The 18818-nt window shown below is 32.3% G+C and overlaps 1 protein-coding gene across 3 annotated transcripts in view; it reads left to right on the top strand.

The window, feature by feature from the left end:
- Positions 1-18818, top strand: part of LOC111047796 (toll-like receptor 3) — a 150955-nt gene that overhangs the window by 10836 nt on the left and 121301 nt on the right. For all 3 annotated transcript variants that reach the window (XM_039442987.1, XM_039442988.1, XM_022333638.2), the window contains exons 3-5: positions 11811-11980; positions 12719-13074; positions 16524-16770. In XM_039442987.1, coding sequence (XP_039298921.1) covers positions 11811-11980; positions 12719-13074; positions 16524-16770 — 773 coding nt within the window. The remainder of the gene's footprint in view (positions 1-11810; positions 11981-12718; positions 13075-16523; positions 16771-18818) is intronic.

The following is an 18818-nucleotide window of genomic DNA, read 5'->3' on the forward strand; positions in this document are numbered from 1 at the left end:
AATTCGCCTACATGACGCTCCCTAGTACCCTTAACATTGTGAATGAAATGCAAACAAAAGGCAAGAACATGAATCATTTTGATAGAGCTAGAAATACGAGTGAACAAAATTGAAAATACAGAATTTTTGACGTTACTAACTGATACAAGACTGGAAAAAGTATTGACCACTTTCAATTCAGGTTGTTCTTCAAAAAGTTTTTCCAAGAAACTAAAACGCTTTTTTGCCTGAAATTCAGATTGCCCCAAAGTGGAAAAATTGTCCTTACATGGAAGTGATACTATGAATCGTCCATCTTCCATACGACAAGTATTTTTGGAATAATGCCTTTCAACTTTAGCTCCTTCAGTAGTAGGTCGAACTACTTCTGGCAATTCCTCAATTTTCCAAAATTTTTCAATTTGACTTGAGATCTCACACTTTGAGATGAAATTTGGGTATACATTGTTGGAACTAATAACTGGACGAAGTAACTTTAATGCTCCAAAAATAACCCAACCTAGCAGGGTGTTTTGGATAATGGGGTGACCAGGACCTACAAAAATTTGTCTGTTGGTCATAACCGCAGCAAAGACAGATGTGCTCAACAGAAGATCAACTCCCTTAGAGCGGAAGAAATTAGGATCAGCCAATCTGATTCCTCCTGGAATATTGAAATTAGAATAATCTAAATCAAAGGGTGGAATGTTCAATGTGATTTTATTCACTACAATAAACTCCTCAGTACTTAACCAATTTTTGTCTGTAGAACTGACAGTGACAGAATTTACAACTGAGGTCACACTAGGACTACCTGACACAGTATGAATTACTGTCTCCTTACTTAATGATGGAAGTGCTAAATGAGCAGACAAACTTTCAGAAATCAAACATGAGTCGCTACCAGAGTCCAATAGGGCACGACACACAACAGGTTGATTATTTACATCAAAGACAATGACTTCTGCTGTAGGCATAATTGCAATAGCAGATTTCAAGACAGTATTCTCAGGTATCTTACAACTAGAATCAACTAAAACATGATTATTAAAAACATCACCCACAGGTGTTGATAGTGACTGTGAATGCTGTACTCTGCCAGCAGGATTCACACCATTGCCAGATTGGGAGACCTCCACAGAGCGCTTCCCAGATGCTTGATGATTGAATTCCCCAATGGAATTCAACAATGCTGACGAATTGGCCATAGAAGCCTTTGAACTATGAGCAAGTTCAGATTTGGGCTGCATAGAACAGGATTGAATGCTATTTGATAGGATGTTCTTACTATTTTCCTTGTTGAAGTGGAATGAAGAATGATGTAAAAGACTATGATGTCGTTTACCACAAAGTCGACATGAGCCCGTGCAAAGATGATCCTTAACATATGGCTTCAAACAGTTGAAGCATAACGATTTCTTCTTAATTGCCTCACCACGAGCTGCAGGAGCGATTTGCAAAAAGGTAGAACAGCCAAACACATTATGGCCTGTATCCTTACAAAACAAACAAGTTGATACTTTCTGAAATTGATTATAAGCTTTGAATTTGTTATGATTAGAACTCTGTTGCAAGCTAGCAGATTTGACAGTTTGCAACAATTTAGCATTGTTAGTGTGCTTAAGCATGTCCTGCTTATTTCCACTAGAACCTGATGAAATAGCCTGTGCTACTTTGTGTTGCCCTTCCATAAAAGTCCATAAGACTTCCATCGATGGTACAGGGGTGTTAGCAATAAAACGTTCCCAATCTCTCAGGGTTCTAGCATCAAAACGTGAAGTGAAAAGATGCATATATAGCAGGTCTTTGATGTCTACTTTCAAATCAATGGATTCTAAGGCATGAATGTTCGTTTTTGCATGATCAATAAAGTTCCGCCAAGAATGTGCAGAATTTGAATCAAGCGAAGGTGGCATTAATATTGCAGAGACATGAGTTTGTGCAATTAAACGTGGATTATCATACCTTTGCTTCAGTAAAGCCCATGCTATATCAAAACGTCCATGAGGTACATTTAGAATTCTATTGAGTGCCTCACCACTGAGGGCTTGTTTCAAATAATGAAATTTGATACTTGGTGTCACAAATACATTGTCAGCAATAATACTAGAAAATGAAGACCTAAATTCTAGCCAATGCTCGAAATCCCCATTGAATGTAGGGAGAGGAATTTCAGGTAATTTGAAATTTTGCAAATGAGCCACCGGCTCTTGCCTCATTTGAGGTGATGATTGCAGCTGATAGCTTTCCCGTGAAGAGGGTGATACTTGAACTTGAGGTATGTCCCTTGAAGAGGGCAATGCTTCTTGAGAGTTATTTGCCTTACACTTGATTGTTGATTTGAATTAGATGTATCAGATACAATCTGATTTTCATTCTAATTTTGTAACTCATCATTAGATTCAATTGTTTGATGTTGCATTTTTTCCTGATGCGACTCAAACGCTTCACAAACAGAAGTAAGTCTTGCAACTATGCTAGTGAATTTATCCATTATGTTATCATGAACATCCTGATCAATTGATTCAGGATCAAGTGAGAAATAAGCTTGATCATAGGCCTGCTCTAACACTGATAGCCTATTTCTTACAACTAAAAAATTGTGATAATGCTCATTAGTTCCAATTACATCTTCAGAGTGCTTTTCATAAAGCCTTATAATTTCCCTACCAATATTAACCCATTTGTTAATATGAGGGCTCACTTCGTTATCTGATGGCATTTTGAATACCTGAAGATATCAATTTGCTTGAATAGAGTTGTCAGATCTTAAAAACTAAATACATACATATGCTGCTGGTGGACACTTGACACTAGAGATTGTCTCTAAGTAAAGGATGCCTTCAATTTGAGTATGGCACAGGTAGCGGTTGGCTTGAACTGGGTTCAGATGCAGTATTGCATGGATCTGCACAGTTTTGTGTCCGTTCACCTCACAAGCAGTACAAGTTGAATATGTCATGATAACGCGTTGCAGCACGCCAAGAGAAATCAAGTTCCTTAAACCAGGAAAAGAAATACATTATTTACAGCTAAGACAATGTTATACAACATACAATGAGAAAAATCCAGAAAATACCTTATCATTTGGCATACATTTAAAATCAAGATTTTAATCAACTGAACAAGGATCAAATCATCTGGCACGTGAGGAACAAACAACATGTGGAATTTAGTCTTAGAAAAGAGTGGACTGTATAAATAGGAGAGAATAAATCAAATTCTTAAATAAGAGAAACAAATGTGTCTTTATTGATTTGACATGTGACTGAAACTCCACATGAGTGCAAGAACCGTTGTGCATTAAAAACCTGTGCACTGGAATGAATGCAAAACAGTTTTAGGCAACTCAGTATTAAAACTAATCATTAACATGTAGGCTTAGGTGAAATGCCAAATGAAAAAGTAGGTTAGTAAAATACAAAACTTTAATCAGCATTAAAGAATGTCAAAGCACATGAATAAGAGATAAGATTGAATACATGAAGTAAATTTGAAAACGGTATTAATGCTTCTAGAAAGAACAGAGTTAATAAAAACAGTAATCTGAATGCAAGAATTAATAACAATTTGAAATAGTAATAATTTGAATAATTTGGATTTTAATTATTAATGAGTGACAGTAAAAGGTTATGAATATAACAGCAATGCACATAGAAAATAATCTATCTGGTATCAAAAAATGGAATAATGTAATTGCTACTAAACAAACGTTTATAGAATACCAGAGTCTATAATAAGTAGTCTTTAGTTTAAACCTACGATTGTCATTTCAAATAACAAACAACACCTAGGAAATTTGAGATGTAAATATGTTAAATTGCAAAGCTTCAACATTTGAAACGGTTTGATACTAACAAAGAAAACAGGTAGGTTGAAATTAACCATAAGGTTATATGAATAACAGTAGCTTATACTGAAATAGCCTAATTGCAAAATGCAGAGACTAAGCTTTAGCAATAATCAAAGAATTAAATAGGATTGATAATTGCAATGTTCACAGAACATTCATGAATTGAATACAAAAAAACTGACGAACAATTCTCAAGAGCAATTTTGCTGAGCAATAAAATTCAAAGATAAATGAGGTTGAATATGAACAACCATGAATTCTTAACCTGAAAGATAAAAACAATAGATTAGGGCAGTATAAAAATACGAAGTAGATGATACAAAAATACTTAGCTGTGGAACATAAATGCAAGAACCAAGGTCCCGGTTTGGTCTAGGGCCTTCAAGGACAGCATGAGCTTCCAATAGCTCGAATAGGCCAAAGTCAAGGTCCCGGTTTGGTCTAGGGCCTTCAAGGACAGCATGAGCTTCCAATAGCTCGAATAGGCCAAAGTCAAGGTCCCGGTTTGGTCTAGGGCCTTCGAAGACAGCGTGAGCTTCCAATAGCTCGAATGGTCACATCAGAAGAGAAACAAGATTCCAACTTGTTTGAAATGCGGATGAAACAGCAGCCAGTTGTAGAGGAAGAGTTTTCAACTAATATTTCGAAGAATATATTTCCTGAGTCTTGGAAATATTCAGTTGCAATGTTTGTAAAATGCGATTTACAATTGAGAGTCACTTTAAACAGTGATATGGGCAATATATCACAATAAATCTCAATAGAATGATTGATGGGTAAACTTTCAGTCCCACAATGCAAATAAAGAATTACTAAACAAGGTTAGCACTCGATGTAAAACAAGAGTCTGCAATATGTAAAACAAATTTAAACTTGTAGATAGACGCGGTGACACATGCAAGCAGCCATTTTGAGAATGCTGTAATGGAAATAAAATATGTAAAATTGGAACAAGTGTTCAAGTCTTGAAAAACTATAAATAGCTCCACAGAACCAGTTGAGAATGTCCAACAATTGAAATAAACAAACAGGGCGAGGTGAAAACTATTTTCATGAAAGATGAGAGTTCAAGTTGTAACTTTCCTATACTAAGTTAGATGCACACACACACACACACAGAGTTTCCGAACATGTTGACAAATTAGAAATGAGATAACAAATGAACTACTTATGCGATTTTTAAAGTTGATGGCTCCAAAGAACCGAAAAAAATGTCTCCAACAAATAAAACAAGTAAAACAGGGCGAGGTGAAACTATTTTCACCAATAAAGTAGAAATAAATGGAGACACACACGAAGTTGCTGGTAGAAGCCAAGCGATGAGAGAGTGAAGACAGGAAATGTATAGCAAGCAGGTGCTACCTTGATCAAGAAATCACCAATAAAATTGATCTTTAAAAAGATGCAAAAAATATCCGGAAGCCGAACAACAAATTGACAAATACAATAATTAATGACAAAGGCTTCAGAACATATCCAAAAACTAGAACAAAGATAAATAAAATGTGCAACGAGAATGCACAGTATCAAGTCGGCAGTGGACCACTAGCGCTCCAGCTGCAAAGATACAAACTAATGACTACCGCTCAAAGAAACATGACAATACAAATCAAAAAATCAATAAAAGAGATTGTTTGAAGATGGAGAATAGTTTTAACAATAAGTTTAGTATGAATTTTATTTGGTACATGACTTAATTTTTGTGCATATGTGGTAACTGAAGTAAACGGTAATTTTACATCTGTCATTTTATCATTGATATCCAGATTGATAAGGAAAGATGAAGGAGTATTTATAGTGCCATTATTGATATTAATTTGATCAAACTTATATCCTAAAATACAATTACAATTTTCGAAATAATTCATAAATGGTCTATCATCAATTATTTCTTTTCTTTCACAACTATCCAAATCCTTATTATTTACTACAGACAAAATACAGTTATCATGTATAATTTCTCCTGAAGTACAAAAAGAAATAGAAGAGAATATTTGACAATTGGTCAGTTTCCAAAGCTTTTTGTTTAGATACACAGATATCGATTTTTCTTTTAATTTCATGGTGTGAACATTTGATTCCATTTCAACAGGATAAGACAGAAGGTCATATTTTTCAAATAAATCGTTTAATTTCGGTAAATGGATAATGTAAGTTATAACAGATTTCGATAAAATACAAGTGCTATTACTAATTTCCCATAAAATACTGGAATCTCCACTAGCTAATGAATAATTCTGATAATGAATTAACCTACGAAAATCATCAAAGCTCAAAATTGATGGATGAAGTTTCCCTTCTTTGCAATACATCAACGAGTTAACAACACCATTTATTTGATCATCCAACAATTGTATAGTCAAAGTAAGTCAACAGCTTGCATATTTTCGACAATATTGGCAGTTTCGTTAGTAATATTTTCTAATGCTTTATTATTTGAATTAATATGCTCAACATCGAAATTAAACTTCTTAATTAACTCATGGTTCATTTCAAAATTATGTTTTTCATTTTTAGCAAGATGTAATTCATTATTTTCTATTTTATCAATAATTTTGTCGAGGTGTTCTTTGTCGTCAGCAGTTATAAGTCCTGTCAACCATGATATAGCATTTCCTAATCCGTTCATTAGTCCACGTTTTACCTTTTTATTTTTATTTTCAGAAATCATTTCTAATTTAAAATATTGGTTGAGTGGAATTTTCTTCAAGGATTCAATAATGTCAGAGGATATGTAAGCGACTTGCAGATTATTAATATGAGTCTGTTATTTCAAAGATTGTATTTTAAGGTCAGTCATGTTAGTAAAATGGATAACTTTGTATGTGTCGTTAATGAGCATAGATTGTCCTATTTCAATCGGAATTATTCCTGCTGTCTTTGTCAAGTCTGTCAGTCTGTACGTCAACGTTGCTGGGATCAGGAAAAACAGAAGGATGGTCATTGCCTTCATCTGCAACAATTAGATTATCTTTTACTTTTTTACAAGGCCTTTTCATTCTGTTAGGGTGGATTTTGATTACATTTCTTTTCAATTTAAACCGATCACCTTCCTTAGTAGCTGTGCTATACCTTGGAACATTTTTGTGAAATTTCGGGTTTTTGATGAATATCCTATCTGGTATTTCAGGTGGTTTCTCTCTATTTTTGTTACATTTTTCTGTTTGTTTTTCTTTTTCCTCGATTATTTATTAGTACTAAGCGGTACTGACAAAAATAGTAGTCAGCTCATATATATATCGATGGTAGAAAGTCAAATTGTTGTAAGAGACAGAACTCGGTTTTTTCAGGAGAGCTAAAAAACTTCTAGAATCATCATTTCAACAAACATTATCTTCTTACATGTGTATATGTGCTTCATTTCAACTATTTTCTATGAAAATATTATTCAAATTTCATTTTTTTCTATTTTTAACCAATTTATGGCACTTACAACATTTTGTCATTACAAAATTTGAGCTTAATGTCAGTTACAACAATCTGACTTGACATATTCCCGTGTTATTTAGATTTTGTCTCTTGCAACATTCTGCCTTACACTGAAATTTACTGTATGGAGGTTACAATTTTAATTTTTCTCTGAAATTAATCTAATGATTGAGAAAAAAGAGATTTTATTAGAATAGAATCAATTTATTCATCATTTATAATCATAGGCATTGTATAACTTATCATAAAGTTTCTTATTACTTAGTTTTGTGTATCATGGTCTTACTCCCCACATCCACAGTTCCATTCAATGCTCAGTTATTAGAGAAAATTGAATCAATCATCTTGTATAATTTAAAATTCAGCAAGTAGAAATGATTAAGATTAATAGAAAATTAAACAAGTAGGCAAAAATAAGAAAATAACATGAAAATTAAGAGTACAAAAGAATAACTTACATAGGCTACATGCACAGTTGCATGTACATCATTCACTGCTCAGTTAGCAGTCTAAATCAGGTCAATTGCCTTGCACAATTAATTCCAAATAAAAGCAGTTAGAAAACAATAACATTCATAAATCAAAGTAGAAGATAAAAAAAATAAGCAAATAATTTAAATATTTATAAAGTAGTAAATAATGCACTGAATAATGAAATATTTGTCCATAGAAGTAAGTAGTAACTATTAAATCTATCAACTACAAGTCTCTCCTAATATTCATTCCCTAATAAATCACTAATATTATTATTGATTTTTATTTGTAATCTAAAAGTTATTCTGATACTCTAAACTTCTACAGAGTCTTCTTCATCTGTCTCTGGTAGAACGTCAGCTGTCTTTTTGTTATGAGGGATCTGGAAGTATTCAGTATTCTGGAAGGAATCTTTCAGGGATGATTCCATTTTTACACAAATCTGTTAAGTTTTTATATTTTCTCTCATTTATTGGAAGCTTATCATTGTACAGTTGGGTTTTTGATGTTACTTCAGTCTTGCTCCTTCTAAAAATCATTGATATTTTCCTTGTTTCTTCATCTTCATCATAGCTATATCTTAGATAGACATTTTCATCTCCATTTTTAAACTACTGGCAAATTCTGTAGTACTGGTATTAGATTTCTTGGCCAATTCAACCAACATAGCAGCTCTACTAGTCATTTTTTCCAACCTGTGAAAAAACATTTCATCAATATTATACAATAACAAATAAATAATGACTAGAAATTGAAATTGATAGAGGAGTTGAGTGAAATAATCAATTTCCAATTTGTTTTAATAATTCAACTTTCAAATAGGAACCAAGTGAAAGTGGTCAAGTAGGCCCACCCCACTCTGTCTTCTCAAAAATAAGTAACTTATATCCACTGTAAGTAATATGTAACTTATATCCACAATAAGTAACTTAATCCATGTATCCATCCTCTACCCACCATAAACAAGTAATGTCCTACCTCTGTGTATATATCCTAGAAAAATAGACTATCCTACAATGTATAGACCACATCATTGTATTTGTATATTACTATGTTTCCTGTTTTCATTATTTGCACATAAATTGATTGAATCACCAATGAAAAAATAACCTGCATCAAATTCAGAAGTAGCCTATGTTATTTGAAACTGATTACAATTGAGTTGGTGATCCAGACAACTGAGAAATATGAAGCTTCAAAATAATATTTAAATTAGTACTTAATACTTAATTAATACTTAATTAGAGTGGTGTTCAATGATTAAAAATAACGATAGATAACTCACCTCTCAAAGAAATGATGAATCAGTGTACAAACTTATTCTCTTGATAAGTTTTCCTGGATAATTCAATTTCAAACAACAAAAATACACAGCAAATCACGCTACACAGACCAATGAAACAAGAATCACGCTTCAACTTCCACTGAAACATAACCTAGAACCATGTGACTGGTGGCTTATACAACATTCTGGCTAGCAGAGATTGAAAACTGGATCCAGTACAAAATGTTCTTGGATGACGATACAACATTCTGCCTTTCAGTTTCTAGCTCATACAACATTTTGACTTTCAAAGACTTGCCATATTGGCAGTTACAACAAACTTTATTCTTCTTTTTCTCCCTTAAAATGAATTAGATGGCTACAACACTTTGCTGGGACGTAAAACAAGCACATATCTATCAGCTGGACTCAAAAACCAATTTTCCCAGATTTTGGCGCTTACAACATTTTGACATATTTCGACATTTTTCAATCATCGCTTACAACATTTTTTTTGATATATAATTATATTAAAACAGGAGACACAAGATATAAATAGATTGAAAACACTTGAAAACTTACATTAGAAATGGGGGAAATTTTCGGAGACTGAGTCTCCTTCCTCAACCGAGCAGACTGCAGTTTTAAATCCAACGGTCGACCACAGAGTACGCATGGAGACTCAATTGTAGCAGCAGAGACCACAGATTACGCGGTGCAGACGGATGGAGAGAAAAAGGGTACAGATTCAGGGGACACTATGGGGTATTTAGGGGGCGGTTACAAACGGGATATTTAAGATTTGGGTGAGTTATGAATAAGGAAAGGTGTAGCTTATGAATTGATAAAAAAGAGGAAATTTAAAATTGGAAATCAAAAAAGAATTAGACTAAAATTGGAGAAAGGAATTGTAGAATTGAACTTGAATGAAATCTATTTTTCATCTTTATTGAACATTTAATATATATTTGATATCTGTGAAATTTATTATGATATGATGAAATTTATTTCAATTTAATTAAACAGTTGGTAGCTATGGTACTATTGCTTTCTGTTGAGACCAGGACTGGAAGCAGCTCTAAGCACCCAAATAAAAGCCAATTCTTTCGTCTTGACATCTATGGAGGGGGCTGTGGGAGGGAGTGTGGCAAGGACTTTGACTTTGAAGCATTGGTCAAAGTTCTTGTTGTGCTCAGAGCCATGGGTAGGGATGGGTAGGGAAGTATTATTTTTAAAGGAAGCCCTGTGATTGTTGATCCGGAGGTTTAGGGCACCACCACTGCCCACTGCCCCACCTCCGGATCAACAATCACAGGGCTTCCTTTAAAAATAATACTTCCCAACCCATCCCTACACATGGCTCTGAGCACAACAAGAACTTTGACCAATGCTGCAAAGTCAAAGTCCTTGCCACACCCCCTTTGTCAATCAACCAGGAAGTGAAGTGGTGAGATTTGAACATTCTAACGGTCGTGACCACAGAGACGCGGTAGGGACGTTGTGCAGACCATAGAGCACAGACGAACGGAGGCGCACTGATTGAAGGAGCACTATGGGATCAGTTGGTGGGCCATGATGGGTTATTTCAAGTGGGAGATTTCAATTTGAGTGGGTTATGGACAAGGAAAGGTGTAGATTATGAATTGATAGAAAAGAGGAGATTTAAAATTAGAAATCCGAAATGAAGTAGAATAAAATTAGAAAATGGAATTATAGAATTTTTCCAATTCTAATTCCATTCCAATTCAATTCTATAATTACATTTTCTAATTTTATTCCACTTCATTTCGGATATATATATATATATATATATATATATATATATATATATATATATAAAATTGAACGAGAACGTTTTACAGTGGGAATATAACCTATTTTTTAACATGTTTTTCATTTATTATCAAAATTTGGGAATGGAATAGTTTTGGGCCAAGCCTGTTGTTCCTTCTCAATCATATTTATATGATTTGTGATTGTATCTACGAATAAATGAATAATAAATGAGGAAATAAAATGTACTATTATTGATAATTATATTATTACTATTATTATACAGGGTGATTCATAATTATGGTAAAATAATTTAATACGTGATAGTAGAGGTAAAAATAAGAAAAAAGTTCTTATAAAAATATATCCATAAACGCTTCATTAGCGAGCTATACAAGGTGAAAGATTTCGTCCGGAATTCAGTTCCTCTGGTGAAATACACCGATGCTGAATTGTTTAGGCACTAGTTTTTGAAAAACTTATGCTGGATTCATATGGTAAAATATCTGAAAAATTGAATAAAACTGGTCTAGAAGCTGTAGTGAGAGTAGTTTTTGAGAAAAAAATTGAAATATGCAAAAAATCTAAGTAGAAAAACACAGACTCCTACGTTTGATGCCCAATAACTTTCTTTAATGACCAGTAAACAAAGAAAATTTTTCTTCATATGAAAGTAGCATATCTAAATGACATTAAACTTATACCAAAAGACTAGTAGATTATGCCATTAAGCCTGGAAGGAAGCTCGAACAGAAGTAGATGATCTCCTATGATTCCTGCCCAAATGTTTACGGAAATTATGTCCCCATTGAGATGGGTTTACCCGATAACAATTACTATGATTATTATTATAATTATTCCTATTGTCATTTGCATGGATAATCAAGTCCCTTTTATTATTTGTTTTTATGTTGTTCAATTTTCAAAAACGTTCTCAATTCAAGTCATAGTATACTAGTACCATATTAAAATATGGTATGTTTATTTCGTTGTCTGGAATGAATCTGTATAATGTTATATTCCTTGTGTCATTTATAGGAAGATTGTATGGAGAACTATTCTATCCATTATCCATGCGAAAATTGAGTATAGAAGATACTCCAATTTCGTCAGTTGCACCACATATATTCTATGGCGTTAATAAGACCATGAAAGAGTTACATATAATCAATTCTGAGATCGCCGAGTTTCCTACTGTTCCATTCCAGGTAATAATGATGTAATTAGGTACTGTTTTCATTACAAAAATAGTAAAAAATCACTTTACATGTTTTTTTTTAACAAAAAAATTTCATGCAGTACTATATTTTCTTTATTTTTTCATTTGAATTCTTCTCACATTAGATATATGACATGTATATAAATAGATAAATAAACATAAATTACATCATATATATCATATAATTAATAGGAATTTATTTAGATCTCCTTAATTATTAAGATTTTGAGACTTCCACATGAAGCTAATTTAAGCTTATATTGGGATGTTGGTCTAATACATTATTTCTTCAGATTTGCAAGAAATTCAGGAACATAATTCCTTTTTCTTGAATTATTATTTTCAAGATTATGTTTACAATACTATATTAAATTGTGTTATATGTTAATGTTCGATTGATTTGTTATAGCCTAAATGAGTTGATTTGTTATCTTTTTTCTCTTTTAACTTCTTTATATGTATTGAGGCTCTTGAGAACAATGACATTGTGGATAAACAATGAAGTCAACTTTTGTGTGAAAGAATTTGAAGCACTAGTTTATTATTGAAACATAGTTTCGGATTAAAAAAATAAAGGATTTATTTATCATTTCGAATGTAATGTAGTGTAACATTTTATAGCATATATTGATCATTGTCTGCTGTAGGTCTCATAAGCTCTTTCATTGTGAGTGTTGTAGTGAGTATAAAATAAAAATATTTTGAAATATAACAAACTTTTTTGCAGGATCTCGGAAATTTGTCGGTTTTGATCATTGAAGGTCACAAAATGAAACGAATTCCTACTGAAGCGTTTGGTTCTGGACTGTTGGCCACTCATTTGGAAGAGCTTAGACTGACGAAGGGAGAATTATCAGAGATTCCTCTCGCAGCTCTAGCCCCCTGCAAAAAGCTCAAAAAACTCGATCTGCAAGGAAACCACCTGTTTACACTGCAGAAAAACCAATTCAAAGGCCTGAGAGATGTTGAGTTGCTCGATCTCTCCTTCAATAACCTGACAAAGTTGGATGGATCATTCTTCGGCGAGCTTAGCAAATTAGGATGGTGCAACCTTTCGCATAATGCTCTAACAGATCTTCCAAGGTTAGTGATCAATTGCTACTTTTTGTATTGTAATTATACTATCTAGCAGCAGGCAGTATCAAATAAGGTATAATATATAATGAAGGTATAAATAAGATAATATATATAATATTTATATGATACGATAATGAAGGAAATTTTAAATAATAAAGTTATAAATTGGAAGATTCATTGAATCACAAGCATTACAATAATGGAATGAGGATCAGACGCTAATCAAAAACTTTATAATCAACTCCTAGATTTAGTCCAATTAATTGTCCAAAGTTTTCTATTTTGAACATCATGAAATAAAAAAAATAAATTACAAATATAATAAGATAGGAATATTTGAAAAATTGTGAATATGCCTTGAATGGTATGGCTACATAATGACGCTTTCCGACCTTACTCTTATCAGACGAATATATAATATGTATTACATAATTATTGGTATTAATTACTCCTTGCTAATGGAGGAGAATAGATGAAGAAAATTGAACATTGGATAAAAATAAACAAAGGTGGCATTTCTGATACGAATAGTAAAAAAAAATAGTTAACCATGTAAAAAACACAAAAATGAGTGGACTTGTAACAAACCGTTCTGCATAGGCTATAATGCACTCTATCCACTACTAATACTCTTAAATATCTATTTAGGAAATCTCGACTGATGATTCCATTAATATGATCAGGTATCCATTTGTTATTGATTTATTCCAATATAAGTATTTATATCCAATCATTGGGGATGATGGTTTAAGACATTTATATCGGTGATCAATGTACCAATTATTCTCATTTTCTATCCATATAACCAAACAACTTGAATTTTTAAAAATGAGTGTCAGTCTATCATAAATATGAATGTTGGCTATCAGTGTTAATTAATTGGTGAAAAAGTGCATCTTTTTGTAATGAAGTAATCAATTATTCATGACAGTTTACTATTGAACATTCATAGAAGTTGTATTTTTTTGCAATCAAATAATGACTTATTCCTGACAGATTGCAGATTTACAAGAAGCTTCGATTTACGTTGGTCAATGTTGAACATTCTTGCAACATAATTTTTCAAAGCTTCTGATTAGTTTTTATGGTTGATAAACAAGAAGATGGATTCCTTGGGAAATCCGGAATTCCGGATGATAGCATGTTTAACAGTATGTTTTTTAAAATCATGTTTTGGTCGCTTTAATGTGTGCATTCTGATAGTTATGATTTTCATACAGTTTGCAGTTTCAACTTTCATTTCTATTTTGCTTGTATTGATTCTGCATGTTTATCTCATCCGTTTGTAGTGATGTCCTAAGCTTTTTGAATGTTTTGTATGTAATTATTACTTATATGTGTTTCAAGTTTCATGTATGGCAAGCTTCGTGTAACCTTTTTTTAATGGTTATAATGAGGAATTTGACTATTTATCCTACAAATTTTAATGTGTTATCGTTTATATTCACGCTAACTCATTTCAAATCCTAACTTCACTTTATTGAAGTTACATGTCTTTTAGCGACCAGCATGTCGAGTCACCAGGAAACTCAGTTGTAAGTATCCAATAACTGAATCTGGAATGCACGCACGGCTAAAAATCCAAACAGGGGTCGCCATATTAGTTTAGGCTATGATTACGTTCAGGATTCTATACAATAGTTGATTAAAGGTTACAGTCAGCTTAGGGAAAGGTTTGGGGTTGGATTTAAGCTTTTAATTGGCAACAGACTAGTGTTATTTCAAATTTTTTATTCATTTTTGAATTTTCAATTGGGAATTTTGTGATAGCTAACAAAACACACACTTGCACCGTTGATGTATGGAGTTGCTTGTGATATGAGTCGCGCTAGTTTGAGTAGTGCCTAAAGATGCAATTCCTCAGCGGCGACCTGCGGCACGCAACTAGAACCGCGTGGTTAGAGCTGCCGCGGCTTGACCACATATGGTTTCATTATATTCGATGATTCATTAGATATGAAGAATCGTAAAAGCAATATAGTAGCCTACACTTTCTGTTCATCTGCCGTTATGACGTTCATACAATATAAAAATCCAATGAATCATTGAATCTAATGATTTTATAGGTTATATGCTCTAGACAAGGAGGCTCTGACCTCATGGCTCTAGCCGTGTGTCTCCAGCCGCGCCGCGTGGCTCGAGTTTTCACTAAGGAATGGCACCTTAACAGAACTATTTCAGAACATTTCATCATTGTAGTTGACAAATAAACACCTGGAGCGCAGTATTTCCATGTCTTCGTAGCTCATATTTTCGTGAATTTGTAGTAATTATAATATATTTTATTAATATTAAAACATTCAAAATTGATCACAAATAATTTAACAAGACGTTGATTATAAAAAGTATGATGATAAAAAATTACCTCAGTGTAATTATGCTTTAGAAATGTGATGTAACTTCATTTGTGATGGTCCATTAAACGATTTAATAAGAGTACTAGAAACCGGGCATTGATGCATCAAATTTGACAAAATCTAAATCGCATCAAATAGAAAATAACGACTACATCTTTTACAGTTATTTATTTATTTATTTATTTAATCATTCAGAATTACACAACTTACAGAAAAGTACCACAGGCTTATAAGCCCAAAACGGTTCTAATTCTAATTTGAACAACATTCCAAATGTAGCTAGGTTATGTGTCACTTAACATTCTCCTATTACACACTCAATTTACAATTCGAAACACACAAAGATTATTTTCAAATTGAAAATACTTCAATATGAAATAGACAATCTTATAATCTATTCAACAAAATTTGTTGAATAATAACATTAAACATTCTGTGAATCAGTACTATAATTTGAATCTACTGTTATTATTTCTATTAACATGCTCTCAAAAATGTATACAGTTCTCCTCTTCATATTAAACTATTGTTATTATTATTTAGTTTGTCTTATTTGGTTTCTATTCAAAACAGTGTATTGGATTGTTTGACATATTTTTTAAGACTATTGTATTCATAAATGAATAATTTATTTGCCTTTCACTATATGCTAGTCAATCGTAGTAGCTTGCTTGTGTTATCTTAATGTGGCTTAATTGTGTGAAGTAAAATTTATTTATATGCTTTAAATGGATAATTAATTCTAATGTTATTTAATTAATAACAGTGTTCCAGAGAATTAGAAATAACATTTTAAAATTGATTTTGACACTTCTTGCTAATGACATAATCATAGCCGAATCCGGCCATGTCTTCGAAAAAATAATAAAGGGTACTTTCTTACCCTTACTAGATTATAGTTATGGTCATTAGTAGTAACTGGTTACTAGTAATTATATAAAACGCTATAAAGTAGCGCTATAGAAATCGAAAAAATCATACATTAAAAATTATTAGGTATAATTATAAGATATTAATATATTACCGTGTATTAATTGCAGCAATATTGCTGACTTGTATAAAATTTGATGTTGATCTTGTAGTAATTGATTGTTTCAGGGGTGTCTTCGCTCGTAATAGTGTACTGAAATCACTGAATCTCGCTTATAATAAGCTAACCAAATTGGATTCCAATAGTTTCCGAGGAATGAGATTTATTAGGCGGCTCTATCTAAGTGATAATCTCATATCAAACGTTGGTAGAGGTACATTTGGCACCATGGCTCGTATTGGTACCATTGATTTGGCGCGGAATAAGCTGAAGAAAATTGACTTTCAAATGTTCCACGAACTGCGATACATTGAGGTAAGAAACTATTCCAAATCCGTGTAAATCATCTCTATCTTGTAATTAATTTTAAGAAATGGTTGAATTTAATAGGTTGGTCTATTAATCATTCACCAGTTCATTGTCCATTAATAGTAACTTTTGGTATTCTTCTGAATGTGATGTGAATTTGAACATAACTGTGGAATTCTAAATCATGATATGCAACGTACCAAATTTCAACGTACCAATAATATTGGGAAAGTTCAGTATGAAAAATTACTTTCAGGTAGGAACCCTAAACTGACATTTCTTGAATTGACAATAGTTATATTAAATTATAAATCACTAACTTACAGACATTTCACTAACTGCTACTACTAAATTATAGATTCACTAAATTGCTCGTATGTTACCTCATGAAATTTGACCATCATTGAATCAAATCAAATTTATTTTTTCATTTCCATAAAATATACAACATGATATTAAATAATAAACCATTTACAATATTGGAAATGAAAATTACCACCAGCAACAGTATAACTTGCTCGCTGGTGGGAGTCTATCCTAATACTTAATTCAATAATAAATAGAATATAAAGTTTGATTCCTGAATTAATTTCCATTACATCATATGCAATAAATTGAGACATGATACTGATAAGGAATATAATACGCCAGTATAACATAAAGAAAAATAGAAAGATGTTCAGGATAGGTAAAATTTTTAAAAATTCACTATATCACCGTAAAATATGCAAATTGAAATTTATAAAGCAAAAATAAAATAATCATATTATATCATACTTATGTGTGTAACTATATGCAATATTAATATTATTCCCGATGTAATGTAATAAATTTCAATACGAAAAAAATATTTTCTTACAGAAAGCTCAATTCTTGGAATATATTATCTAGAATCCATTCATTCAAAGTTTCACCTCCCTGATAATATGCTAGAAGGTCATCAGGTATAATTTTAATTAATCTGCATAACAAGCTGTCTCCGGATCACACTCAAACTGTTGTTAAATACTTTGTATTTTCTTATAATGCTATAGGTCTAAATGAATAAGAAGTCCTCACAGCTTCCTCAAAGTACTATCTGTAGTAATGGATGTATTTTATCAATATTTTAAAATAAAATTGCCTCAGAGTCATAACACCAAAATCGTTGAATACTTGCTGAGTACGATAGTCTCTGGGTTTCCGAAGTATAGTTTTGATTACAGCTTTTTTGTAATAAATAACCCATCTAAGTGAGAATCATATGTCCCTCCCCATACTGTGATCCCATATCTTGAAATAGATTCAACTAGAGCAAAATAAACCGATTTTTATTTGTTTTCTATTGAGTATTTTATTGAATTTAAAGTTTATAAATTTCAATTCCCTATCAATGAAACTCGTGTGATGATTCCATATGTTGTTGTTATCAATAATAACACCCAAATGCTTTACTATTCTGTACTATTCTTGGCCTGAAAACCGAATTGTAATTTATTTGAAATAATGTGTACATTTGGATAATCTATAAGGCGAATTTTTATCAATTTTTCAGAATTTTTGAATGATTACTCAGTATACTAATTGGTCTATAACTACTAGCTAAGCATGGATCACCCTGTTTAAAAGTAGGTTAACTCTGGCGATTTTAAATTACTTTGGAGAAATTCCTGTGATGAAACATAGATTGAAAATAAATGTCAATAGTTAAGTGATTGGACGACACGACTGAGTTTTTAAAAATTGAAACCTTATTAACACTACAACTACAGAAAATACCGAATTGAAGAATTTCGGGAGCCGAGTGCTCTCGTCAAGTGATTGAGTATAACTAACTGAAAATAATTAATTGAGACATAAAGAAGACAATGCATAGTCAGCTATATGCTATAACAATGGGGTTGTATACTACTACTATAGATATTTAACTCCTCCACCCCTAGACTGAAGCTGTCTTCAGCGATCAGAATTTTGGGTTTGGAGGCAAGGCCCAAGAACAAATGTTGGGGCTTGCGAATTTGCTGCTACATTAACATTTCTACAATTATTTCGTAAAGAAGTTACATATTTAATAA

This window comes from Nilaparvata lugens, chromosome X (genome assembly GCF_014356525.2).
Source record: "Nilaparvata lugens isolate BPH chromosome X, ASM1435652v1, whole genome shotgun sequence".
NCBI lineage: Eukaryota > Metazoa > Arthropoda > Insecta > Hemiptera > Delphacidae > Nilaparvata > Nilaparvata lugens.